This window comes from Mya arenaria, chromosome 16 (genome assembly GCF_026914265.1).
Source record: "Mya arenaria isolate MELC-2E11 chromosome 16, ASM2691426v1".
Taxonomy (NCBI): domain Eukaryota; kingdom Metazoa; phylum Mollusca; class Bivalvia; order Myida; family Myidae; genus Mya; species Mya arenaria.
The window spans coordinates 22,090,120-22,117,516 of NC_069137.1; the positions used below are offsets into that span (position 1 = coordinate 22,090,120).

The following is a 27,397-nucleotide window of genomic DNA, read 5'->3' on the forward strand; positions in this document are numbered from 1 at the left end:
CTTTGAACTCAATGTATACTTTTGTATTTCTTAAACATTGTCTGCTAAATCATGATATTTTGAAATATTATGAAGAATTTTATTTAAAGTTCAACTCATTTTATTGTCTTTTTTATTGATGACAAAATGCTTTAAAAAAGTGTTTAAAAAAACTAAAAGAAAAACAAACAAACGCTGTTTCAATTAATTGATGGAGCAGTACCATGCACATAATATATTGTGTGAGGATTTCCTCAGGGAGATAAGGAAGATTTATGGTTAAATGACTAAATAGCTAAATGGACAGTCGAGCATTTTTTTTACTTATTTAAATGTAAATATTTAATGAATTATTGTATTATCATGTGTTTTAAGTATGTATATTTTGTATGTATTACATATTTTTTGTTTGTTATGTTTTTAGTCTTAATATATTCTTGATTTTTAAAAGAAATTTCATAATAAATTGTTTACTGTTGTAGTTATTTTCTTAAAAAGGTGAGAAATTAAGGGGTTGAAAAGTCTTCGTTTATTAGGGGTTGAACAGTTTTTGTTTAAGGTGGGGTTGAAAAGGCTTAGCACTTTTAGGGGTTGAAATGACAAAGGGGGTGAAAAGTCTTTGATTTCACAAATGACAAAGGGGTTGAAAAGTCTTGGGGTTGAAACGTCTGACAGCCGCGCACCTCACCGGTATATTTAATCACATGCGGAGTCTGAAACTGTCTCCATGCTATGCTTAACAGCATCTAGATAAGTTAATAAAATATTGTAACTTAACACAAATAGATCTATACTTAATTATTTTGCTTTTAAAATGTATGGGAAAATATCTGTTCTTTCACGGCACTAAAATGATGATAACAATCAGAATATCATCTAACTTGTATTCATGCACACCTGACGATTTGTAAACATGATAATTAAACGCACCTGTTAATGTGCTTTGCTGTGGCGTTTACATGAAATTTATCACTCAGGTATACAACTATCGTAATCGGATCAGTTATTTCTTACTCTTCTCACGGTGGAGAACCCACGTGACTTATTCGGTAAAGTGCACGGCAACAAATGTCAACAAGTCTCGATTCAGGTAAGGTTTTTAAAGATAACTTTCTTAATATTTGGAGAATTTTTGTGAAATAAAGACCATAAACCCCGCATTTAAGAGCTAGATCCACGGTAATAAAGAACTTTCTGTTCAGTCATTTTTAAAAGTCCCGCCTTGTAAACATCATTCGGATCATTTACCAGGAGGTCAACAGGATCCACACCGATTTGGCAGGTTATGGGGAAATAACGCGTGTATAACTTAAGTTGAGATCTACATCGTGATCACCTTTTTTGCGGAATTTAGGTATTACACTATAAAAACCAACAAACGATAAAATTCTGACGTAATTATTTCTTATACCCCCCCCCCCCAAGCCTTTACTTTTTATTGCATTTTTGGAACTTTTATTTTTTCGCTTTTTTCTGACGAAGTGTACGCATTGGCGTACTGGCGTATGCCTGGGTACGCGCCTGGTTATATAATTTGCAAGTTTCTGTGACCATCCCTTCATTCATTTGTTCGTTCGTTCACTCACTCACTCATTCAACCACTCACTCACTCATTCAGTCACTCACTGACTGACTCACTGAATCATTCAGTCACTCACTCACTCAGTCAGTCAGTAACTCACTCACTCAGTCACTCACCTCACCTCACCACCTCACCTCACCTCACTCACTCAGTCACTCACCTCACCTCACATCACCTCACCTCACCACCTCACCTCACCACCTCACCTCACTCACTCAGTCACTCACCTCACCTCACATCACATCACCTCACCACCTCACCTCACTTCACCACCTCACCTCACCTCACACCCTCACTCACTCAGTCATACATTCATTATTTATTTATTCGTGTGTTCTCGTTCGTTCGCGTTCGTCCGTCCATGAAGCCATCCACTCATCCATCATCCATCCATTCATTCATTCATAGCGGAATCTTTCCGTCCACATTTTTCATTTACTGGTTCATTCTGGATTAATTGACAGATAAATTGATAAATGTGCTGTTGTCAAATTTCATGTCAAGCGATGAAACGAACTCGCCCTTGAATCAATTTTGACCTTGACCTTAGCTCGGATCAGTGGAGATAATAAACAACTGAGAAGGCAACACACGTATTCTGAGTTTGAAAGAAGAAAGATAAGAAACTATACAGTAGTGATTTAAGTCATAAACTGTATTCGGTATTTAAGTTGTGTTTTTTTTATTAAAGTGTTTGTTTGGCATATTTGACGATGTCGACCGATATTTGCAGCGACAATTATCGAAAGTGTAGTAGTAATTCGGATAACTGTAAGATGGAAAATCCGGATACCGGCAGTTCTGAAGGCGAATTTGAGATGGATATTGAATCGACTGATGTTGATTGCGGCAATAAAGAATGTTTGGAAAAGGGGCGGTGCATTACAAACGACATTAGGGTTCCAGTTACACTGGCGGACTTGGTGGATGGACTTCATAAGTTTTTCTCACATGAGAAAATAAATATTGACAATGTGAAGGAATATATGTCTATGTACAAAAGTAAAAATAAGGAATGGAGAAAGTTTGCAAAGTTTGACCAGCACAGGTAACGCTAATTGTTACTTTTAATACTTTTTTAAGTCTTGACAAGACTAAATGATTAAGTTGCTAAAAACGCATTTGCTATTTTTATTTCAGTTATTTACATGTGTGCTAAATTTAGGAGTCGTTACAGAGCTCAGCATAATGGAATAATTTGGTATAAAAAATTCTGTTGTTGTTTACGATCTGGATATGAAATTCTGTACGAAAGGCATGAACTCACTGAGAATGGAAATTAGGCTTCCTGAGTAATTGGCTATTGCCACATGCCCAAGGGTTGTATTTTTTTAAGATTTAGATCTTCTCTGCATTCCTAAGTTCATTTTTGTGTAAAATTGCTTTGCAATGAGCCAAATAAATGACCTTGATTAGCCTGCAAATTCATTTTTTATTTGTTTACCTAATGTTCCTTTCAATAAATCGGCCCCCAGTTTTTAAACTTACTAAAAGGTTTGATTGCAAGGGTTTTTTAGCAAAAATTTGAAGAGGCTTTTTTAAAACCTGTTAAATTGGGGAACATGTAAAGGCATCAAAGTGGAATAACTGATTGCCTAAACATGTCAATCTCATTTATACAAAATAATTGTAGCTTAACATATGATTCCAAACAAAAACAGCTGTAAACAGCACCAACAATGATTCCATGAATTTATAAAAAAAAGTTCATTGGAAATCAAATACAGTCTAAATATTGGGATTTTTTTGTTTTTCAATGTCAGAGGATGTAGGTGAATTTCAGTGCTGAAGAAGATGAAAGACCCAGTTGAAGCAGCTGACAGACTAATCTAGGCTGCACAGATAAAATTTTATTTTTATATCTCAACATATTGACTCGCTGAGTAATTTCTAGGCTGAGCTAGATAGCTGCTGATGGAAATTTACATACCTAGCCTATACCTTTACATAAGCCTGTTATCCTAAGACATGCATCAATGAAATTTGTAGTAAGGGCTTTTTCAAAACTTGCATTTTACATATAATGTTAAGGTAAGGCCTAAAAAGAAGTTGTTTTTTTAGGGTCAGTGATTTTTTTGGTGCAGTCCGATTTACTGCTTTCTAACGGCTGCTTCCCCTTGTGAAAAAGTGTTCATTTCCCTCAGAATTTATGATATTTCTCAATTAATTAAATACATATTCTGTGAATGAATAAAAAAAATCTTGACAAGACTACCTCTTTTACAGCAAAACTATGTATGCATAAAAAAGTGAAAGCATGTATATTTGCTATTATATTTGCTATTTTAGCATGATTTTACAAAAAAAATCAGGTAGTGAAAATAATTCCCCTTAAAATCACTGAGGGTAAAATTCCCCCAAATACTTAGAAGGGAAGGTAGAGTATTGTCTTTTTCAAATATACTTTTATGTCAAGATGATGCATTTTCCTTCAAAAAGCGCTGTTTCTTGAAAATATAACCCATATAATATTGTTGTTAAAAGAGATTTATTTTATCAAAAATTAACAACAGAATATGTTTAAAAAAATTGTGTTTATGGTGTGTGTAGATTTTTTTTGATTTTTGATTTTTTTTATTCTAGAGCAGGCAGCTTTTATAAGGTAGAGTGGGTTACCCGAAACAAACATTCTTTTAAGGCCTAAACAATGAAATTCAGAGTTGAATGGATTGGGTCATGGAATATTGGTAGTGGTTTTTGTCAGATTATATAAATGATTTAATCACAATCCTCTGGCAATCCCATACACGGAAACATTAGGCAAAAAAAAAATATGTTTGTTTAGGGTAACCTTCCCAAAATTTTAAGGTAGTGTAGGTAGGGATTTTATTTTTTTTTCAAAATCTGTCGTAAGTTCAGAGTGTTTCCTTGCAAATGGCAGTCTTTCCTACATTACTGTCATTCCCTGGCTTTGTTTTATCATATAAACAATAATTCTGATCGTCCAATTCGCATTTATCCGCCCTTTGTAACTCACTATTCGCTAACGAATATTTTTTTGCTCAGAAACAGAAAAAATAGTTAGGGTCGGCGCATTTTTATAGGTAGGGTCGGGTTACCCGAAACAGACATATTTTTTTTTAGGCCTTAGCATTAAAGGGGCTAGACACCAGATGGTCCATAAATCAGCAAATACAGTACATGAATTTCCTCAAAACAAGTCAAGAATTGTTAATGCGAACTAGTAGGAGGTCGATATAATACATCACTTTACATGCTGTTAATAATAAACGCAACTATCAGAGTACAGAAAATTTTACCGACACTTTTTTTAAACTTCCTGGAATTTATATGGTAGACAACCCTTTTTGAAATAAATTTTGAAAATGGAAAAACTGTGAAAGATGCATGTGTCATAATTAAGCGATGTGATACATCAGTAAGTGAGATTCAAAGCATTGTATATGTAGTACAACGATTTCAATTTTATGTAAGTTTTTGACAATTTTCATTTTTCTTGCAATTGCATCATCTATAACACTATGAAGCATGATGAGTTATGGTCTTATTCAATATTTTTTTTTTTTGGAACAACAACCTAAGGGTGCTCTAGTCCCCGACTTAATTTAGTGTCGATCCATCGTCAGTATATTACATATATATATATATGTAAACAGAAAGAATAATGGTCGGGAGTAAGCCTCCACCATGACGAAAGAATAATGGTCGGGAGTAAGCCTCCACCATGACTGATCACCAGTTTTTTTATGACCACTTGTTTGAACGATCATAGTTTTATTGTAAAGATACGCCCAAAATGCATCATATTTGACTAGATTTTTTTTTTCTTTGGGGAGAACCAAACCCCATTGCCAAATTTTAAAACAAAGGTTGTGCCCCTGAGTTATGCCCCCTCTCATATCAAAATCCTGGATCCCCTCCTGGGGCTAGTCTAACTCAATCTGCTATTTTATTAAAGAAAACAAAACTGGCAAATCTCTGTGTTATCAATAAGAACTGTCTGCTGGACATTTCAAATGGAAACTGGGCTGGTTCAAATTTGTGAAATGAGTTAATTTTAAGTAGTAGTGGGTTGGTTACTTTCCTATTTAAGAAAGTTCAATAGAAACTTATTGAGAACTCGGCAAACGAGAGAATAGGGCTTTAAGCCAACAGATAAAAGCGCTTTAATCCACTTGGGGCTTGAAGAAAAATGGATGTAAGTGTTGTAAGTCTGAATAACGAAATGTGTTCTTGCAATTAACTTCAGATAAAGAACTTCATAATAAAATCTAGTGATTTTTTAGTAACAGCTGCGCTATAGATCAATATTATATTATACAATTTCATGATTTTACCTTTATTTCCGGTAATTTTCTAGGATACTTGTTATACCCGTAGGCAACTATAAATTAATTACCAGATTGTTATTCCACGCCCACCCCCTCTTTTTTCTGCCACCCCTTAAATTTTATTGACTCAGATAAAATAATTAAATTTGGGTCTGTACTTGCGAATTGGTCCGGTACTGTTGGCCGGAATGGCGTTTATCCATACCTACAATGCTGATATTTAGCATTCCCATTTCCATTGTAAAAAAAGGAGAATTGTTACAATCATGTTCGTGGTTCCTCTAGAAAAACATGCAATAAGAAGGAGCATGAACACATATCCAGTGATAAAACAGTCATATAATTATGAAATATGAAAAATAAAATGTCAACCCCTGCCTGAATTTAATCAAAAATTTGGATAAAAATCTAGCAATTACTTTATATTGGCCTTATTACCATAAAATGTATCTAGGTTATAGTTCATAGTAGGGGGCAATTGCTGTTTTCATTTCTTTTTTTTATGTAACCAATTTTGGGCCAAATATTGGCCCCTGGCACCATTGCTAATGACTTTTTTCCAAATTCAAAATTGTATGTTTTAAAAAATGAAAATATAAATTTTTATATTATATTATATTTAATAATTAAAATTTGACGCCAAAAAACATAACTTAAAATTGCTTTTTGGGCTTGTTGTGAATAATTTCAATAGCTGATACTGCAGTTGTGTGCCCAGTGACTATAACTGCATATTAGGCTTAAAAAAATACATTCGGGTTACCAGTCATTGAGATTAGACTTTTGGATTAACAAGCCCGAATTCTAATACTATTGCTTGGCATCAAATTTTTGAGCAAGCCCTACTATATAAAATTCAGAATTTGAGCAAGCCCGAAAGACATTTTACCAGTGCAGGGCTTGCGGGCTTGTGTAAATTTCAACCACTGAGTTTCCCGACCCTACCTAGGAAATAGGCGCCTACCGTTTTTATAGTCAGTTTGAAAAAATAAATGAAAAACTAAAATTGCTTTTCAATATGTAGTTTAAAACCTTGAATGCTTTATGAAAAAGATGAAGGCCAATAAAAAACATTAAATAGCCTACCTACCCTACCTATTTTTAACACGGATGTAACCCTAACCAAACCGTTTTTAGGGATATTAATCATGCATAATATTAAAATAGCATTGAATATTTGTATTGAAGTTATAAATATTGTCACCATCATCGAATAATGTCATTGTATATCTTTTATATACGTATGTATATAATATATCTAGTTGAATCCTGAATGAATAGCTATATAAATTATGCATGTTATCATAATTGCAATGATTCAGGTTTTTCTGGGTATTAATTATGATACTACATTGTATATTATTTATGATGTATAGATAAATAAACCTTAAAATATCCCCTTCATTATCATTCAATATGAAACTACATTTACATATTTATTAAAATTGATTTATTTTTGCTAAGACTTGTATTGATCAATAACATTGAAAGACCATTTTGTAATATCCTTACAAGTATATTGAATATTAATTTCTTTGCTTTCATAACTTTAGAAATCCACTGTCATTTCTCTAATGAAACACTTCATCGATTGGCATGTACTGGGATGTTACATACCTGGTGGACACACACTGCCAGCACTAATGGTACTTTGCTTTTGATAACTTGAGAAATCCACTGTCATTCTCTAATGAAACACTTCATCGATCGGCATGTACTGGGATGTTACATACCTGGTAGACGCACACCTCCAGCACTTACGGTGCTTTGCTATGATAACTTAAGAAATTCACTGTCATTCTCTAATAAAACACTTGATTGACATGTATCGGGTAGTTAATTACATACCTGGTGTACACACACCTCCAGCACTAATGGTGCTTTGCTTTCGATAACTTGAGAAATCCATGGTCATTCTCTAAAAAAACACTTCATTGATTGGCATGTACTGGGTAGTTACATACCTGGTGGACGCACACTGCCAGCACTAATGGTGCTTTGCTTTCGATAACTTGAGAAATCCATGGTCATTCTCTAAAAAAACACTTCATTGATTGGCATGTACTGGGTAGTTACATACCTGGTGGACGCACACTGCCAGCACTAATGGTGCTTTGCTTTCGATAACTTGAGAAATCCATGGTCATTCTCTAAAAAAACACTTCATTGATTGGCATGTACTGGGTAGTTACATACCTGGTGGACGCACACTGCCAGCACTAATGGTGCTTTGCTTTCGATAACTTGAGAAATCCATGGTCATTCTCTAAAAAAACACTTCATTGATTGGCATGTACTGGGTAGTTACATACCTGGTGGACGCACACTGCCAGCACTTATGGTGCTTTGCTTTTGATAACTTGAAATTCACTGTCATTCTCTGATGAAACACTTCCTTGATTGGCATGTTCTGGGTAGTTACATACCTGGTGGACACACAACTCCAGCACTAATGGTGCTTTGCTTTCGGAAACTTGAGAAATCCACTGTCATTTTCTAATAAAACACTTCATTGATTGGCATGTACTGGGTAGTTAATTACATACCTGGTGGACACACACCTCTGGCACTAATGGTGCTACCTCTATTTTAGATGGTAGAAGAGGTGTGAAAAAGCCGGAATTCTTACATATGTGCTTTGAATAAACAAAATTCAACAACCCCTGCTATTTAAAAATTGAGAATTTAGGTTTCACCAATCAGATATGTAAAGTTGTATGTATTTACAATAAAATTATAAGTTTTAGACAAAACAAAAGAAATATTTGACAGTCTTGAGCATTTCATTCTATGAAGGAAGAAAGGTGCCCATGCTGGTCTCCATATGGGCAGAAGGTTGCTACTGAAAAAGGACAGGGTGCAGCTCCCTTCCACAACCCTACGGATAAAATCCTACCTTACAACCAGAAGATGCACACCTCAATATAACTGTAGCACCACCTCAATTTAACTGTAGCACCATCGGTACTGGCGGTGTGCGTGGAGCAGGTGTGAATTAAATATAACTGTTCCGCCTTTCAAGGTCTTGGAATACATGTACTCTGCCCTTCTGAAGTCTTTAACAATTATCTTTTTCAAATATTATATATTTATATTATTTATTGATTCAAACATTGAATTGTTTAGTGGCCTTCCAAAAAAATGCCATGATTCATGATCATTTAAAAGTGCATGACCTTAGAGTATGGAGGTCTGCATTTTCATAGAGGTTTATAATTTAATAGAGGCTTAAAGATCTGTTTTGTGGTTTAAAGGTACTAACTCCCATTTTGAATGTTGATACATCAGAAAAATATTTTCTTTAGAAATGTGCAGAAAATGCTTGTTTCATTCATCAGAAGTTCAAATTAGAGATTTATTGTTTATAATTATTTAAAAATGTGCATAAATGCTTTATTTTTCCCCAAATATGTTTTTGAAAAATGAATAAATTAAGTATGGACTTGCAAATTTGTAATCAAATGGAAGTAACATCAGTTTGCCTGTTGCTGTGTGGTGTCCATATAAAAACAAAAGTAAAAGAACTCGATTTCAACATACTTTTTTACAAAATTTGTTGGCCAGCATGAAATATATGTTGATTGAGTCTCTTTAAGTTATATCTGTTTTCATGTTGTGAATACCTTTTGGACAATGATCGAAAGATTAACTTGTGCATTAAATTGGCTTTGAAAGCCTCAATACGTTTTATGGTATAGCGCATTTGAATAGGTTAAATAAACACAATATTGATAATAGTATTTGATAAGGTCAATAATGTCACAATTAAAGTTCTTATAGTTCTGACACCTTTATATATATAGAAACAAAAATTGGTGTCCGAATACATAGAAAATTATGAATACATAGAAAATTACGACAATTACGAATACATAGAAAATTACGAATACATAGAAAATAACGTCAATTACGAATACATAGAAAATTACGAATACATAGAAAATAACGTCAATTACGAATACATAGAAAATTACGAATACATAGAAAATAACGTCAATTACGAATTCATAGAAAATTACGAATACATAAAAAATAACGTCAATTACGAATACATAGAAAATTACGAATACATAGAAAATAACGTCAATTACGAATACATAGAAAATTACGAATACATAGAAAATAACGTCAATTACGAATACATAGAAAATTACGAATACATAGAAAATAACGTCAATTACGAATACATAGAAAATTACGAATACATAGAAAATAACGTCAATTACGAATACATAGAAAATTACGAATACATAGAAAATAACGTCAATTACGAATACATAGAAAATTACGAATACATAGAAAATAACGTCAATTACGAATACATAGAAAATTACGAATACATAAAAATAACGTCGGAAAACCATTTTTTCTGTGTCCCAAAAAAAAATAAAACATACTTTCTTTTTGCAATCAGGTTTTTTGTATATACCTGTTAATTTGCAGGTTTCAGTACACATTTAATAATTCTTACATTAATTAATTCCCAATTATCAATGGTTATTTATTACTCCTTATGTAAGACCAATCAAGTGGAATCCAAACAAACACCTGTGAGAGTTTGATATTTTACATGTGCATTAAAAAGTGTCGTATTTTTAAGACATTCACTGCTGTTTGTTTGTTGGCTGCAGATCAAACGGTACACTTTATGACTTCAGAGCAAAGATTTTTTTTCAGGTAAACAAGGAACCTTATGAAAAAGGCAATAATAATCACTTAAATTTAGCTTGGCAAGGGGAACCTTTTTTTGTTATTAGTATATACAATGACAAATTTACAACTAAGGGAAAAAAATCTTTTTTAAGTATAGAAGGAACCTTGGTAATGTGAACAATGAAAAGTTTAACTCAGTGAAAACAACGTAAATAAGCTGGAAAAAAACTGTTAAAACAATAAACATCATTGCATTTAGGGGCAGTGGGAATATGTTTTTACTTATTGCTATGACAATTTACAACTAAGGGCAATAACTGTATTTTCAGGTATACAAGGAACCTTGTGGACGTGGGCAATGGAAAGTTTAACCTGATGATCTTGTGCTGGAATGAAAACCAGGGATCCAGTATCCACTCCCATGCTAACTCTCACTGCTTTATGAAGGTGAGAATAAAATCAGTGTGTTGATAATAATTTGTTTTGGAAACCATGTTTTGGAAACCATAGATGGCACTTCTAAGCCTTCAAGATTTGCTTTGCTGCTTTGACTTGACTTAAAAAAACTTTGTCCCTACCCTTCTTAGCATTTTGAGACTGTTGTCTTAAACCCTCAGATCTTCACTGTACCTATTGAAAACCGTCTGTCTTTCCTATGGAGCATCCATATCTAAAAGGTCAAATATGGAACATGTATATATAAACATGATAATTGTTTAAAATATTGACCAATAAGAGATTGCGTTACTGGCTATTGAGAGCAGTGTACATAAGATGTTTGATTGGTCAATTTTAGCAATATATATCTATTTAAGACATTGGGGGATCTTGTTATAGGTGCTGATTGCCTTGTTTTTATAGTCAGTTAAAAAAAAGAAAAACTAAACAAAATGTAGTTTAAAACCATGATTGTTTTATACAAAAGATTTCTTCAACACCATTCTTCAATGATGAAATTGACATTCTTATATAAAGCCCAATAAAAAAAATAAAAAAATAAATAAAAAAAGCCGGCCTACCCTACCTATTTTTGAAAAGGATGTAACCCTAACCAAACCTTTTTTAGGCCTTATAACTATTTAAAACTAACAGTAAATACTTATAGATTGACCAATGCGAGGTCTTGAAATTTGTTTCCCAAATAGCTATTTAAAATTGATAGTGAATATTTAAAGATTGACCAATGATATCATCTTTTAGCATGACATTGAGTGCAGTGTAAATTTGTATAATTATATTTGATAGGTCAATTGGTCAACTTGTTTTTAAAGGTAATAATTGACCATAAATATTGACCATTGAGAGATCTTGTTACAGGTGGTTGATGGCAGTGTAAATGAGGAGATGTTTGATTGGCCGAATGAGTCAGAGAGTGAACATGAGATGTCGGCGAAGGGAATGAGCACTTACAACAGGAATGAGGTGGCTTACATTTGTGGTGGGTACAGTATATTATTAGTGTAAAGTCTCATCTTGAGAATTATTTTTAAAGTGTATATTTTATTTTTGAGGAAAACAATTAATTCCTAGTTTCTCTAGGGTATTTCCGGTGCATTCCATTGATCTGTTAAATTCATCTGTCCTGGCACAGTAGTGGAAATTAGCGCAAGCTCGCAAGCCCTGCACTGGTATCATTCTTACCAAGCATGCTCAAATTCTGGATTATATATATATAGCAGGACTTGTTAATTTTTTTATGCCAAGCATTAATTTAAGAGTTCATGCTTGTTCATCCAAATGTCTAATTTCTAAGATTGCTGGCATTCCTATTGATATTTTTTTTTTCGGCAAATACTGTTTTTTGTTGGTTTCCAGTTCAATGATTTGGATAGTATATATTCCAAAACTTAAGTTAGAATATCTTGTTCCAAAAGTACCAAGATCACAATTTATTTGCTCAAGAATACCCTGTCCTAAAACGCCTTCAGCCCTTTGATTTCTGTTTTCTCCCTCAGACGCAATGGGTCTACACCGTGTCTCAAATCCGAGCCACACGGACAAAGCTGTGTCTCTGCATCTTTATTCTCCTCCATTTGATGAGTGCAAGGTATTTGATCAGAGAACTGGACACGAGTCAAGCGCGAAAGTCACCTTCTGGAGCAAGTTTGGGCACCGTACACCATTTGTAAGTATTACATTATTTTTTTTATATCGTCGTCAAACAAAGTTTTGGGGATAGTCGGGCAGGAGTGAGCTTGTCGGTGGGGCGTTCTGGTCCAGACGAAAACACCATAGAGTTCAGGTCAACTTCGACTTTAGTTACAAACAACTATTTTTTGTGGAATTGTATTCCTTTTTCAACTTTGAATATGCAAAAATCAATCGTGTCTGGGCAATAACTAATAGATAACACTGTCAAAATTTTCATATTTGAATAATATGCATAGAATACACTAAAGTATACATCATTTGTGCCTATAAACTAGCAAAAACTCCCATACCATATTAAAGCCCATGATTTTTACTTTCTTTGGGGGCTTGCATTGTCAGCAACCACAGTACTTTCTTCTGTTACATGTCATACATATCATTGGACAATTGACTGATAAAATCTTGTTGATATGATTATGCATGAGGCAGGGCCAATGAATTTGCATGTTTCAATTAGATATTATTCAATATCCTGGTAGTGTCAGTAGCATATATGCCCGAGTGGTCTTGACTACTGACATATATATTATTGTACTGAAAAGGTAGACACAGTTCAAGTCCCCTTTCACCTGAATTTTTTTCAACAGAAAAGCATCTTGAACCTTGCAGAAGCAATAAAACGGTCTCATTAATTATTCATGACTATGAGATTTTTCCTAGCCAAATCAAATCGCCCACCATGCACTACAAAGCAGTCTTCGTTGTAACTGGGTTGCCCTAAGCCTGGGACAAGTAAATATCATTTTTGGCTAGTCAAAATTCCCAGGTGGTTGCCCGAACGGGCAAGTGCATTTTTCTGAAACTTAGATCCCTCTGTTTTCATAATTTCTTCAGCAACAATTCACAAATCCTGATTGAACGTTATAATTATATTGAAATATTGGCTTTTGTACATTTACGCATGAATTGGTTATTTTGGGCAAGTAAAACTGTTTTTGGGCAAGTGGTTTTCTTCAATTACTTGCCCGAAAGGACAAGTGCTGCAAAAATAAAAGGCAAAGACTGACAAAGCATAGTGAAGTTGTGTATCGGAGGGGGCTTGGTGCATGTACCAAATTGAACCATTTCAAACATAAAACTCTGGCATATCTGTCATCATTGGCATCAAAGAAAAGAAACTTTCTTAAGATGACATTTAAAAACTCATTTTATGACATTATATGGCATTTTTGGATCCTTGTATTAACTGATATTGTCAAAAATAGTTAAGATGTGTTTTTGGTGATGCAGAAGTGGTAACAAAAACAACAACTTTCTGTTTTAATGATGCAATCTTGAACCAAATTTTATTTTGTGGTGAAAATGAGTTATTGAGAATTATTTTAAGGTTTGTTATTTTAAGTATAAGTGTAAAACAAATTTACATAAGGCCTAATAAAAAATTGGTTTGTTTTGGGTAACCCGATCCTGCGTTACTTAATGAAAGCTGCAGACCCTAGTACTTTTTTTTTAAAAGAAAAAATAACAGTCACACCATAACACAATTTTGTTTAAACATAAACTGTCATTAATTTTTCACAGAATGAAGCTCCATAACAACAGCAACATATGAGTCATATCTGCAAGAAATATAAATATGCAAGAAAATGATCTTGACATAAAGTATATTTGAATAAAAAATAGGTCCCTACCTGCCCTACCTTATAATTTTGGGAATGTTACTCTTAACAAACATTGTTTTTAGGCCTCACTACTGAAAAAAGACAAAATCGCAAAAGTGGCGACAACTTTTCAAATTTGGCGAATTTATGGCGACAACGATTTTTTTCTAAAATATTTTCTAAAAATGATGTAAGTGGTGCCCATGCGGCCTGTATGATAATCAATTCTGTCACTGTCATAAATCAAGCGCATCTGCTGGTGCAACAACAAAAATTAATCCGATAATTAATTAGGGCAAGCAGTCACGGCCCAGTCAACACCTCGCTAATTATTGCAGAATTTTATTGCTTTCATGGATCAACAATGACATCCTTTACTTGTTATGTCTGTTATTAGCAAACAATTTTAATATTTAGCTCAACAGCTTTGTTGTTGCGTAATTATCGTGTAAGTTTTAAAAATGCAAATCATAGAATTTTATGTTGTCGGAAAGTCACGTGATATGCAAATTTCGTAATGACGTTTACGCGCTTAAAATAGATTTGCTTTCGGTTTTGTTGCAATTTGTTATTACTATAAATGCAGCATTCTAAGGGTTTAAATAGATTAACAGAAATCATTGGGTAAGCTTACAAATAAATAGAATTAACCCCATTTGATAAGGCTTGTAATAAGTTGGCTGGAGTAAAGAGTAGGTAGACAAATTTCTATTAGGAAAGTTATGGCCCTTAAGTTTGACATTGTATATTTCTTTGAGTTTCCATTTATTTTAAATTTATCTCACAATTTCACAATTGTATTCTTTAATGCTATGACACTATTGTATGCAGGCATTAGACTGAAATCAACATATTGATGTTTATGTCACATTTTTTTGCAATATTTTCATATTTTTTTATTTATATACTGGTCCATATACAATGTATTTTGTCAATATAATAACAATTTGCTAATATCTTGTGCGTCATGTACAACAAAATGTTTTGTTTTTGCACGACAATGTGCTAATTAAATGCAATTTAAGGCTCTTAAAATGCTTAAACCCCTTCGCCCCCTTGGCCCCCACAAGGGCGCTGCCCTGGACCCGTAAGGGTGCCTTTGGCAGCCCCCTTAACCCCCTGCGAAAAAGTGGCGACAACTTTTTAGAACCCAGGGGGAACCCTGAACCAGGGATATCTGCCTTTAAAAAATACCAAAAAGCTGCACTCTCACAGATTGACCGTTTTGAGAACTGTTTTATTTTCTGTCTTGGAATAAGTCATTTTTTTCATAAATGTCTGGAAACTAGTGATATAAGACTGCTGAGGAAAAATCAGAAAGATGGGCTTTTATCATATTTGCATTCGAAAATTGATGTTTTATGGCATAACTAACGCTTTAAGAAAAATGATTTTTTTGGCAGTTTACCAGACAATTGCAATTTATTCTATTGTGAATTACCTATGACTGAGTCGAAGAAATTGATATCAAAATGAGCCAATTCTGAGACAAAAACAATTAAAAAGTGTCAAAACTGACACTCAATGAGAGTCCAGCTTTAAGATTTCAGAGCATCGTGACATCAAAATTTGTCCTCGTGATGTTTATTTTCTTAATCTGAATATCTAGAACATCTGCCTAGTTTTTTTGACATGACGGGGTTAAGTTGGGAGCCCAGTATCTACCATTTTTGCTTCATCTTTTTATTTTGTGATGGGTTTTTTATCGGTCAAGTGATAATAAACTCGGTTAAGCTATGGGTTCCAAAGATAAAACAGTTTGTCCGTCCTTGAGAAGTACATGTTAGGCATATCAACAAAAATATTTGTTTCTGGTTCTTTAGGACTCGTTTGGAGCATTTCAGCAAATTTCCATCAAAAACAACCTAGGATGTATGTCAGTACATCAGTTGAAGTAGTTTTTTAAAATTTAAATAATAGCATTAGTTAGTGATGTTCCGATGATCGATTATAATCGAAAATCCATTGGTTGGGCCTGAAATCGGTGGCAATCGATAGTATTTTGTTATAATCGATTATCGAGAATTTTTTTTAATTTAGTAAGTGTTCAGATGTTTATCTTTAACAAAATGGCTGATGAAAGCCACAATGAGCAAGAAAATGAACTATTTTTTATACAAAAACACTTAATAACTTCAATCATAGACATAAGGTATATGCATATAATGATTAAGAGTTTAATACTGTACATGAATAAAACTACAACTCAGGTACTATCTAGTATAAACTGATTGTACTATCGATAATCGGTTTCTTGAGTGGAACCGAACATCGATAGTTAAATTGCAACCGATTCCCAACACTAGTATTAATATATTAGTAGTGTTTTAATGCTTATTTTGTATACCTAAATTTAAATTAATTGCCAGTGAAATGTGTTATTGCATAAATGATCAAGATTCCCAAGTTTTAACTGCTGGATTGAAATTGCTACGCGGTCTATTTGCCGCTTATTTAATATAAAGACAATTATTATACTTTATTGGCCTTGTCTGGCCTGTTCGTCTGTCTTTGGTTATTGGGATAAGTCTGCTTTTCTCCATAGCTTCATATGTGTTTATTTTTTATGCCCCCGAAGGTGGGCATATTAAAATCGCACCGTCCGTCCGTCTGGCTCTATTACTTTCCCTTGTATGGACAGATTTGTCCCTACCTCTAAGGTGAAAGATACACTAAGTGTTTATTCACAAGGGAATTCTGAATATAAGGACATAACAGTGTAGGTTGTCAAGTATGGGTGGTATTTTTTATGTTCAGAGGCAATTAAAAATAACTTGCCATATGCATTTGACACGTAAAGGTAAGATCAACTTTTCATGTACTGACCTTGTTCGTAGGTCAATGTCACATTCGGGGGCATTCGTCACATACTGTGACAGCTCTTGTTTACTGTTAATATGGTCTCCTTTACGGTAAGTTACGCTTCTTGTACCGACATAGATGGCACTGAACGAAAAACAAGCATTTTGGCGCAATAATATTTTTTAACTTGCTATATAATGCTAATTTTCACGTTTTTGTGAGAAAATACCCAGTCTGGTAGCAAAAAAGTATAAAAAAAATCCCTCCTGAAAACACCATTTTTGTATTTACTGTATTTTTTTCTGTTGCCATCAAACAGGTCTTCATAGAGCACAGACCTTCAGTATGAAACTTTTTATATTACATATTAAAACAGAGATTTTTTTTAACCAACTGACTATAAAAACAATAGGGTCAGCTTGTTTAACAGACTGATTATAACAATGGTAGGGTCAGCTTGTTTAACAGACTGATTATAACAATGGTAGGGTCAGCTTTTTTAACAGACTGATTATAACAATGGTAGGGTCAGCTTGTTTAACAGACTGATTATAACAATGGTAGGGTCAGCTTGTTTAACAGACTGATTATAACAATGGTAGGGTCAGCTTGTTTAACAGACTGATTATAACAATGGTAGGGTCAGCTTGTTTAACAGACTGATTATAACAATGGTAGGGTCAGCTTGTTTAACAGACTGATTATAACAATGGTAGGGTCAGCTTGTTTAACAGACTGATTATAACAATGGTAGGGTCAGCTTGTTTAACAGACTGATTATAACAATGGTAGGGTCAGCTTGTTTAACAGACTGATTATAACAATGGTAGGGTCAGCTTGTTTAACAGACTGATTATAACAATGGTAGGGTCAGCTTGTTTCGTAGGTAAGGTTGAGTACTTAAACCAAAAGCAATTTTCTTTTGGCCTAGCGACCCCATTTTTTTGGTACCTAACTCAAAAAGAAGCAAAGATAACCAAGTTCATTCATAACTTGAGACAAACTTTTGAGCTTTTTGTTTTCTCGCATGTATTTTCAATGTTATTTGGGCAATTTTTCTGCAAGAAATCGTGAAAATCGCTTACTAAAATTATCCCAGATAACAACTTTTCAAAGATTGCAAAATAGATCTATTACTTCAATTTCAGTTGAAATAAAGAAGAAATACACAAACTGTAGCTTAATCCATAATGTATGTTTGACACCATAACATTTTGGCAGAAAATTTAAACCAAAAAATGTCTTAAGTTCGTGCAGAAATGAATTAACAATAGAATAAAATTTCTTTTATTTTTGGATTATTCAGCTCAGAAGTTATTAATGTGTACAGAGTTTGTTATGCTTGAGTCAGCTTCCGGTTTCAAATTTGTCTTAGATGAAATTGATCTGCATTCATAAATTCCTTTTATAATGAATGCTTTACAATTTTAGATGAAAACTTATCTGCAAACACTAGGTTTTTATCTCCCAAGCATGCAGAAAAAAAGGATGAAATTGCAAATATATACAAAAAATGAAACCATGCTGAATATTCAATATGTTTCATACACATAGATTTTCAACCTAAGGCCTAAAAAAAATACATTTGGTTCGGGTTACCCGACCCTACCTACTGAAAAGGCGCCGACCCTACCGTTTTTATAGTCAGTTTGAAAAAAAAATGAAAAACTAAAAAAAAAAAAAAAAAAAAAAATCGTTTTTTTTTTAATTGCTTTTCAATGTAGTTTAAACCTTAAATTCTTATACAGAAGATAACTTTAACACCATTCTCCAATGATAAAAATGATATTCTTATGTAAAGCCTAATAAAAAAAATAAATAAAAAAAAATAGAAAGCCTACCTACCCTACCTATTTTTGAAAAGGATGTAACCCTAACCAAACAATTTTTTTTTTTAGGCCTAATAAGGAGTTAAGAAATGAGTACTGTAGCCATCAATGTTTTAGTTACGGCACCAACTACCCTAGTTATTGAAATTGAATACAAAAAATGATAAGTAAATAGCATGATGATGATGATGATGATGATGATGATGATGATGACGACGCTATATCGTTAAATCATCAATATTTGTGGGACATTAACTTCCGTGAATTCCTTGGGTTGGCTTATCCACGAATTCAAGATCCCACCATAATTTTGACCTCTATTTCTGAAGTCATATTGTCTATGTATAGGGTATACATGTATTTACATGAATAAATATGGTCGTTTTATACAACTTGTAAATATTTTCAGCGTTGTTTATATAAATATATGTTTTATATTATACATTTTTTAATCTCAATGATTATTAATTTAAGTCAATTATTAAGCCAATTTTTTTACTCAAAAAAGGAAAATCCATGGATTTAGGTACAAATAAAATAGTCCTTTTTCTAAAAAAAACCCACTAAATTTCAAACCCACTAATGTAAATGATTTCACAGTATTTCTGCTTGAATCCTGCAAAGAAACAGATATTTCTGACATTAAGAGGGATGTTGTTCCATTTTCCCATAGGAAAATATGAGAATTTCAAAGTTTTAGCATCATAAGTGTAATTCTTCACATGAGAAATATTCTTATGGGAGAAAGTGTATGAAATGTTGTCTGAAAGGTATAAAATATTTAACCCTTCTTAGTTCAAACATATTTATTTTACAACGATTGTGAAACAAGTTATTACAACATTATATTAATCACTCTCGTTGGCACAATTTAACGCGAGAATGTGGTCTTGTGTTGTGGGGGAAACCGGAGAACCCGGAGAAAACCCACTTGTCCGGCTTGGTGACCACAAACCAAACTCACATGCGCACAAGCCGGGAATCGAACCCGGGTCGCCTAGGTGAGAAGCGAGTGCGCTAACCACTGCGCTAACCGGACAACCCTTCTGTTCAACTGTGGGACAAAAACAAAGAAGATAATCTCACACTTGTTACAGCTAAAGGTGCACAATATAGGTTGATGTTTAACTCATCGGACTTTTGATATGATCACCATACATGCCATATTTTCTGGAGACCATTCAGGGGGATTTGTTCAAAAGGCTGAAATTCAGGGGGATTTGGGTTGTATTCAGGGGGATTTTTTTAGCAAGTCTAAGTTGGCGAAATTTTAAAGTATTTTTAGACGCAAGTACGAAAAAATGTATTCACATATAGTTTGCTTTGAAAACCTCTTAACTTTTTCATTATACAGAATTATTTTATGTCATGATTTATCATATTCTTATGATACACTGTCATGTCATACTGTAATGCACTTGCAGAACAAAAAATGTCATGGGAAAAATATGTTTTCGAGACAATTAAATTAAATTTACCTTCCTCCAAAGTCTTTTAAAAAATTGTGCTTAATTCTATCAGCTTAATGACTTTCAGACAATAAGAGAATAGAATAAATATTATTGATTTCTTCCTTCCAAGATAGTAATATTTTTTGCCTTTGATAATTACTACAAATGAATTGATCACTTGTAACAGAGTTGTAAAAGTTTCCTTTTGGCATTTCACCCTTGTGGAGTTGTTAGATTCGGTTTCACTCACATACTGTGGTTTCACTTGCTTTGTCATCATTGCCTGATGTAAAATTTAAAAAAAAAAACAACATTTTTTTTATTTTTTTATATAAATTCCGGGGGATTTTTATCTCCCGCCGGGAGACCGGGGGATGGATCGAAATTCCGGGGGATTTTTCCCCCCGCCGGGGGATATGGCATGTATGGATCACAACAACAAATTGTGAATTATTTAAAAAAATAATAGCCTTTATAAATATTATGTAAATTTATAGCTATATGCCAACAAAATACACAGTAAAAAAAGTGCCTAGCTTTTATTTGGCTAATGTTTGTTTTTTATCTGTAACTAAATGATATGCTTTAGTTGTTTAGGTCAAATGAATTTTACACCATAATGCAGTAGAATAAAAAAAATAATGATTGGCATCGGCTTTTATTGTGTGTCTTTAACAAGTAATGCAGGCGAAAAGCATTAGGATGAGCTATTGAAAATTATTAAAGAAAATAATATTAAAATCAATAGACATACCAAATTGAACACCTTATATAATCTACCAGATTATAGAGAACCGTTTTAAATTATATATTATTTTATATATAAAATAATATGAGAAAACAAAAATAATATGAGAAAACAACAGCAATGGTAAATCTTTTTTCTGAAGTTTTAATAAGAGATCCAATGTTTCATAGATATTGGGCAGAGTATTTTATACGCTCGTCAATAGATGTGACATATTATGGATTCAGTTGCCGCGAATGGTCCTTTGGGGTCCATTAAGTTGTCCCGTTGTTACTTGAGAAGTCACGTTTTTTATGTTATGTATGTTTGTTATTCATGTTGGAAAATTAGCTCATTGAGCTAATGTTTCTTGTTTACACATACCCAACTTTAAATAAAGATTCTTGTATCTTGTCTTGTATCTTGTCTTGTTGTTGTCAAGTTAACACCAAACTTGTACAACATATGTATGGGCAGAATTTCTTGGCCAAGTTTGATAACAAGCCATGTCTACAGTCTGATATGCTAGAGTCACTACAGAGTTAACTCTGATCCATTTATCAACAGACTTGGACATTATATAAAAAAAAATATGTATGGCAGATTATCCTGACCAAGGTCAAATACCAGCTATTTTGCCCAATTCACTTTATAGTAATGTCCCTTGAATTGCTTAAATAACACAATAACACAAACTTAAAAAAAATAATAATAGGAATCACCATAATATGGTCTGGTCTGTAATATTGTGACACATTGCCACTATTGTTTTCATTTTCAGGAATGGTTGTTAATTATTTATTTTTTCAAAACACTTGAAACCTTACTCCTGAGTGTTAACATTATTTAAATGTGAGTCTAGCTGTTGCTGTTTAGGTTTTATTTCAACGAATTGACATACCGGTACTGGGTCAATTTCAGCGGATTTTTGGACAAAAAATATGGCAAAAATGCCCCCAAGAACATTTGAGAGTCTAATACATTTGTGTGTATCTGTTTCAGGGTCGGCAAGTGGACACTATTGATGAGACTGCAGAAAACAACTAAAGATTTGAAGAGTTACTGCCCTTTGCTTCTAAGTTGCCATTGCGAAGATGCATAGCACTGAACAATCTTGTAGCACACAACTATTTTGGATCTTCAGCAGAAAAAAGTGGATTGTTTAGTTAACATATATAGACAGATAGTTCCAAACGTGGATTATTTTATGACTGTTGTTGTTGTTGTTGTGTCTCCTGCGAAGTAGAGCAGACACATCAGAGTTGCTATGTCTGACATTTTCTGTGTCATCGACACACTTTCTTTTCCAATTGATATATTTTGAAGAGTCTTCAAACTAAGTATGCACATTGTTAACAGCTAGTAGGTAATCCCTATAAATTTTTGAGGTTGAAGGTCACGGACTTAAAAATATTGATGCACTCCGGACAGCAAAAACCATGTATTCATGATATTCTAGTTAATTAACTTGGAATTTTCTAGTATACGCCATGTAGTATAGTAGATAGTTGAAACAAATATTTGTCACATGACAAAAAACAACTGCTGTGTGAAATAAATGCTCATAAATATTTAAATTTGAGAGTATATAGGTTTGCTTATAAGGCCAAAAAAAAAAAAAATTGTTTAGTGTAACCTTCCCAAAATTGTTAGGTAGGGATTTTTTTTTTTTTTTTTTCAAAATCTGTCGTAAGTTCAGAGTGTTTCCTTGCACATGGCAGTCTTTCCTACATTACTGTCATTACCTGACTTTGTTTTATCATATAAACATTAATTCTGATTGTCCAATTCACATTTATCTGCTCTCCGTAACTCTCTAAACGCTAACGAATATTTTTTTGCTCAGAAACGGAAAAAAATAGTTAAGGTCGGCACATTTTTATAGGTAGGGTCGGGTTACCCGAAACAGACATATTTTTTTTTAGGCCTAAGGGTTAGTGCATAAACCATGTCATATTTTAAGGGTATATATTATACATATTAATATGCAAGAAAGCATTTCTTAGAGGCCTTTATATTGTTTACCTTAATAGCATTTATTCTGTAAGATTCAAAGCTTTATTTTTTAAGATTCAATGCATTTATTTTCTAAGATTTCTAAGTATTTTTCATATCAGTTTTTTTGCTTTGTTTATTTTCTGTCATGTTTATAGTATTTGTTTGTTTTACTAAGCAACAGCATTGATGTAATGTATAATTGGTTACATGTGTATAACGAAGGTAACAAAGGGGTCATAATATAATTCTAACAGATACCTAGTCCTTTTTGTAGGTGAAATTTCACATACATATTGTATTTAGAATATTATATAGATATTTCATAAATTATCAACCTTATTATATTTAAATGTATTGGTGTTAAGCATTATTTTCATAACATTGATGTTTTTTAATCAATCGCCCCACAAGTGTATTAAATTCACTGAAGCTTTTGTAATACAAAATTGGCACTGATTTTTTGAACAAGCCCTGCTGTATAAAATTCAGAATTTGAGCAAACCCAGAAGACATTTTACCAGTGCAGGGCTTGCGGGCATGTGTTAATTACAACCACTGATTATTTGAAACAGAGAATGAAATTATAGATCCCAAATCGGCCTTCAAAAATTAATGTAAAGAATGCAGTTTATACTAGTTTTAAATACTCAGCTGAAATATTAGACCAAAAATATGTAATTATCTAATAGCATGATGATAAAAAACTGACAATTTTTGTAGTACACCTGTAATGTGAATTAATTTAGCAATAATGGAGAATAAATGGGGAGAACTTGTTTTAATCAGATTTTTTTGGCAATAAATCTTATAAACATATCTCATTTACATTTTTCATGACAACGCTTTTTCGTGTGATTTGCTATTTCAACAGCTTAGCGAAAGATGGACTAACATTATTAACAAATTAAAAGAAGTTAGGACAGTCTTCTACAGAACCCTCAAAATGATGACATAAGAAAAATTTAGTCCATACTTTGAATTGCATGTGTATAATAGTGGAGTGTTAATTTAGTCAGCTGATTTTTACTGCAGTTTATGATTTGTAGCCTATTTTGGGTGTAAAAACTGTGACTCAAGGTGTCCTGTGCCATTGAATCTGTATTTTACTCAAAATTTGCTTAACAGTTAAAAGGACCCCCCCCCCCTAAAAAACAAAAAAAAACAACCTAAGCTCAGTATTTTTGTTTTGGTATAATTAGTGCATTATTTACATTTTGAACAGTTTTTGGGCTATAAAAGGAAATTATCTTTAAGCTAACAACCATAAGTTATTGTTAAATAGCCAAAGTTTGAACCATGGTAAAGGGAAAAAAAATTGACAAGATTTGTTTCTGTTTTCTGCAGTCATTTATATTCATTTGAGGATACTTCCTACAGTTTCTGAACTGCAAATGTCTGAGCCAAACTTTTTTTTTACAAACTGTACAATAGTCTGAAGTTAAAAGCTCACAATCCTTATTTCAGAATAAATCATGAAATTTAAAATCCCAAAGTATTTAAGATTATTAAGTGTTATATTATGACCTTGATGTATGTTAATGCATGACTTCCTCATATTTTGGAAGTTGATCTTATATAATGAAAGTCACACTGTTCACGTTTTCGTCTTTACATCTGTTTATCTTATGGAGTTGTAATTCATTCTTCATTGTGTTTCGTAATTCTACTGTAATTGCCTTTTCATACGAGTCACGTTTGCTTGCTATAAGGCCAATACAAATTTATTGCTGGATTTTCGTTCATTTTTTTTTTTTAAGTTTTTACCACAGATTGAAAGTTTTAATAACTTTATTTATTTTTTGTCTTGGAACGACAATATTTTTTGGAAAATGCATTGAAAGCAATGATGTAAGACTACAGAAAAAAAATCAGATCACTGTTTTTCAATAATATGTCTTTGTTCCAAAATTGATGTCTTATGCATTTTCCTAAAGCATTAGTAATGCTTTTAGCCATAAAAAATAATTTTCAAAACAAAGATCAGAAAAATTGTAATCTGATAATGGGTTCGCTGACAGTATTGGATGGATAGGTAGATACAGACCCCAGTTCAATATTTTTTTTAAGTCAATGAAATTAAAGGGGCAAGTATCAATAAAAATTCGAGGGGTTGTGGAAAAAACGGGGGGCAGGCGAGGAAGAAAATCTAGCAATTAATTTATAGTTGCCTTAGAGGTGAACTTTTAAAATATAGTGAACCATTTACGTGACAGCATTAGATTTGTTTTGAATTGTCTTATATCCTGTAATTATCACCATAAAGACAAGATTAAAAGTCTGATTTTAACTTCGTAAGCTATATAATGAAATGTAAAGATGATTTAAAATCCTTTGAAGAAACTAAATGATAATAAACCATGACACAATAAACTGCTATTTTGTTACAGTATAATTGTAGACCTGCCCAATTGTAAATTATATTTTTGCAATTAAATGTCGCAAATTCAAAACTCAGCCAATTTTATAAATATTATAATAAAATTATTATAAAACATGTTAAGAGTAGGTATTTATAGTATTTGTTTTGTTATTATATAAATATTATATTAATAAAACAACCTGTATATTAAGAAATTCATATCATATATGGGTCACTAATATTGTTATTATATTAATCTTATATGACTTGTATTAATTTTTATTATCAATGTTAACAGTCTTATCAATGAACAAGCCCAAATCTTATACTTGCAGTGCTCAACATCAAAATTGTTCACAAAACCCAGCTATATTAAATTTATAATTTTAGCAAGCCTGTAAACTTTTTTTCCAGTGCAGGGCTTGTGGGATTGTGCTAATTTCGACTACTGGGTCAATAAGTCACGAACAAATGACATTGAACAAGAAAGGCTCTTACACTATCAGCATTCATTCTCTCATCAGAGATGCGACAATTAAGAAATGTTACATACCACTGAGGGTCATAGGACATTATAAGGACCGGCCAGTCAGCCACTGAAGGTGTTTATGGACCGAGGTGCTAGCCGAGGTCCATTCACTTTTGGGGGCTGACTGGCCTGTCCTTATAATGTCATATGTCTCGAAGTGGTGTGTAAATATTCTTATATTATACTTATATATATTTATATTATATATATTTTAGGCGCTTTAGATGTGTCTTATTGAACAAAGGTTATAATGTTTACTTGCGACTATTTTTCGCCGTTGTGAAAATAGCAACTTACCAGAAGTGTGACGTCAACGGTCCATATTACATTTTTGGCTAGGTCCGGACCGGCCAAAATATGATATGGACCGCTGACGTCATAAAACTGGATTTTTATTTGAATTCAGTGATATACAAACCGATCGACTTTATATATACAAAGAAGGGACACATTTATGTAAGGTATAATATTTCTAAATCGCATAGCATCATCACTCTGGTGTATAAGATAGTCAGCATTCAATAAAGGCAATTTTGTCTGGTAGCATTATTTTGTTATTAAAACATTGCTGTGTTATTTGTTGTGTGTTTATTTTGAAACTTTTTGTCACAAAATTAATTAAACAACCATGCATTGTGAACAACTGTCTAAGGCCCCAATTTCTCGAAAGATCTGGAGTGTGGTATTTAGCTTAAATAACATATTTCATTAAGCAATTTTTTCTGCTTAAATCTTGATTTTACAGATCAAAAATTATTTCAGCGAAATTATCATAGATAGTTTCCTTTTTAATGTTCAAAAGCTCGAAGGAATGTAAATATTACACTGATGATATCAACAATACTTATAAGTTAGCTTAGCTCAGGGGAGGATCCAGGATGTGACTTTAAAAGGGGGCGTTATTTAGTGGCATAAGCTTTTGACTTGCAGCCCTCCCTCGGAACCAAAATTTATTTGGTTTAAAGTTTTGGCAGAGTGTGAGACCCAAAGAAAATTTTAAACATTTCTAAAGTATTTTATTACTTGTTTTCTCCCATAGTGAAATAAAAAGAGCACTTGGGCAATTTAAGTGGGTCGCGAGGCAGGTGCACACTCCCCTAGATCTGCTCGTGTAGCTGAATCCAGTTGATAGGGATAATTGAGAAATTGGGGCCAAATAATTTTGCCATAAATTGCATAATCGTGTTACTCAAATATATTTTTGAGCTGTATACATGAAATAAGTCGATCTTATGTTGTGATATTGTGCATACCCGGTAATGGATTTTACACAAATTGTTTAACGCATGTTTAAAAGATGTACCAATGTTGCAAAAAAGCGATCGTGTTGACATTATGAAAACAGGAGACATGTACTATATCTTATGCTGATTTTGTTTTATTTCTTTTTGCTTCATTGTATATTTTTGTTTTGGCTTTCGAAATAAATATTGTGTAATTTTAA

At 32.9% G+C, this 27,397-nt stretch overlaps 1 protein-coding gene across 1 annotated transcript; it reads left to right on the forward strand.

Annotated features, from left to right (window-relative positions):
• Positions 1-2,082: 2,082 nt before the first annotated feature.
• On the forward strand, positions 2,083-27,397 carry LOC128221934 (cysteine dioxygenase type 1-like). Its single transcript, XM_052930630.1, has 5 exons — positions 2,083-2,609; positions 10,836-10,953; positions 11,824-11,944; positions 12,462-12,631; positions 22,070-27,397. Exons 1-5 carry the CDS (start codon positions 2,275-2,277, stop codon positions 22,112-22,114), a joined length of 789 nt encoding a protein of 262 aa, XP_052786590.1. The 5' UTR covers positions 2,083-2,274; the 3' UTR covers positions 22,115-27,397.

Excerpts from the sequence above, each read along its gene's own strand:
- LOC128221934 (XM_052930630.1), top strand. The coding sequence starts at position 2,275 with ATGTCGACCGATATTTGCAGCGACAATTATCGAAAGTGTAGTAGTAAT. Across the intron at positions 10,954-11,823 it reads ACTCTCACTGCTTTATGAAG|GTGGTTGATGGCAGTGTAAA; the intron begins GTGAGAATAAAA and ends ATCTTGTTACAG. Across the intron at positions 12,632-22,069 it reads TTGGGCACCGTACACCATTT|GGTCGGCAAGTGGACACTAT; the intron begins GTAAGTATTACA and ends TATCTGTTTCAG.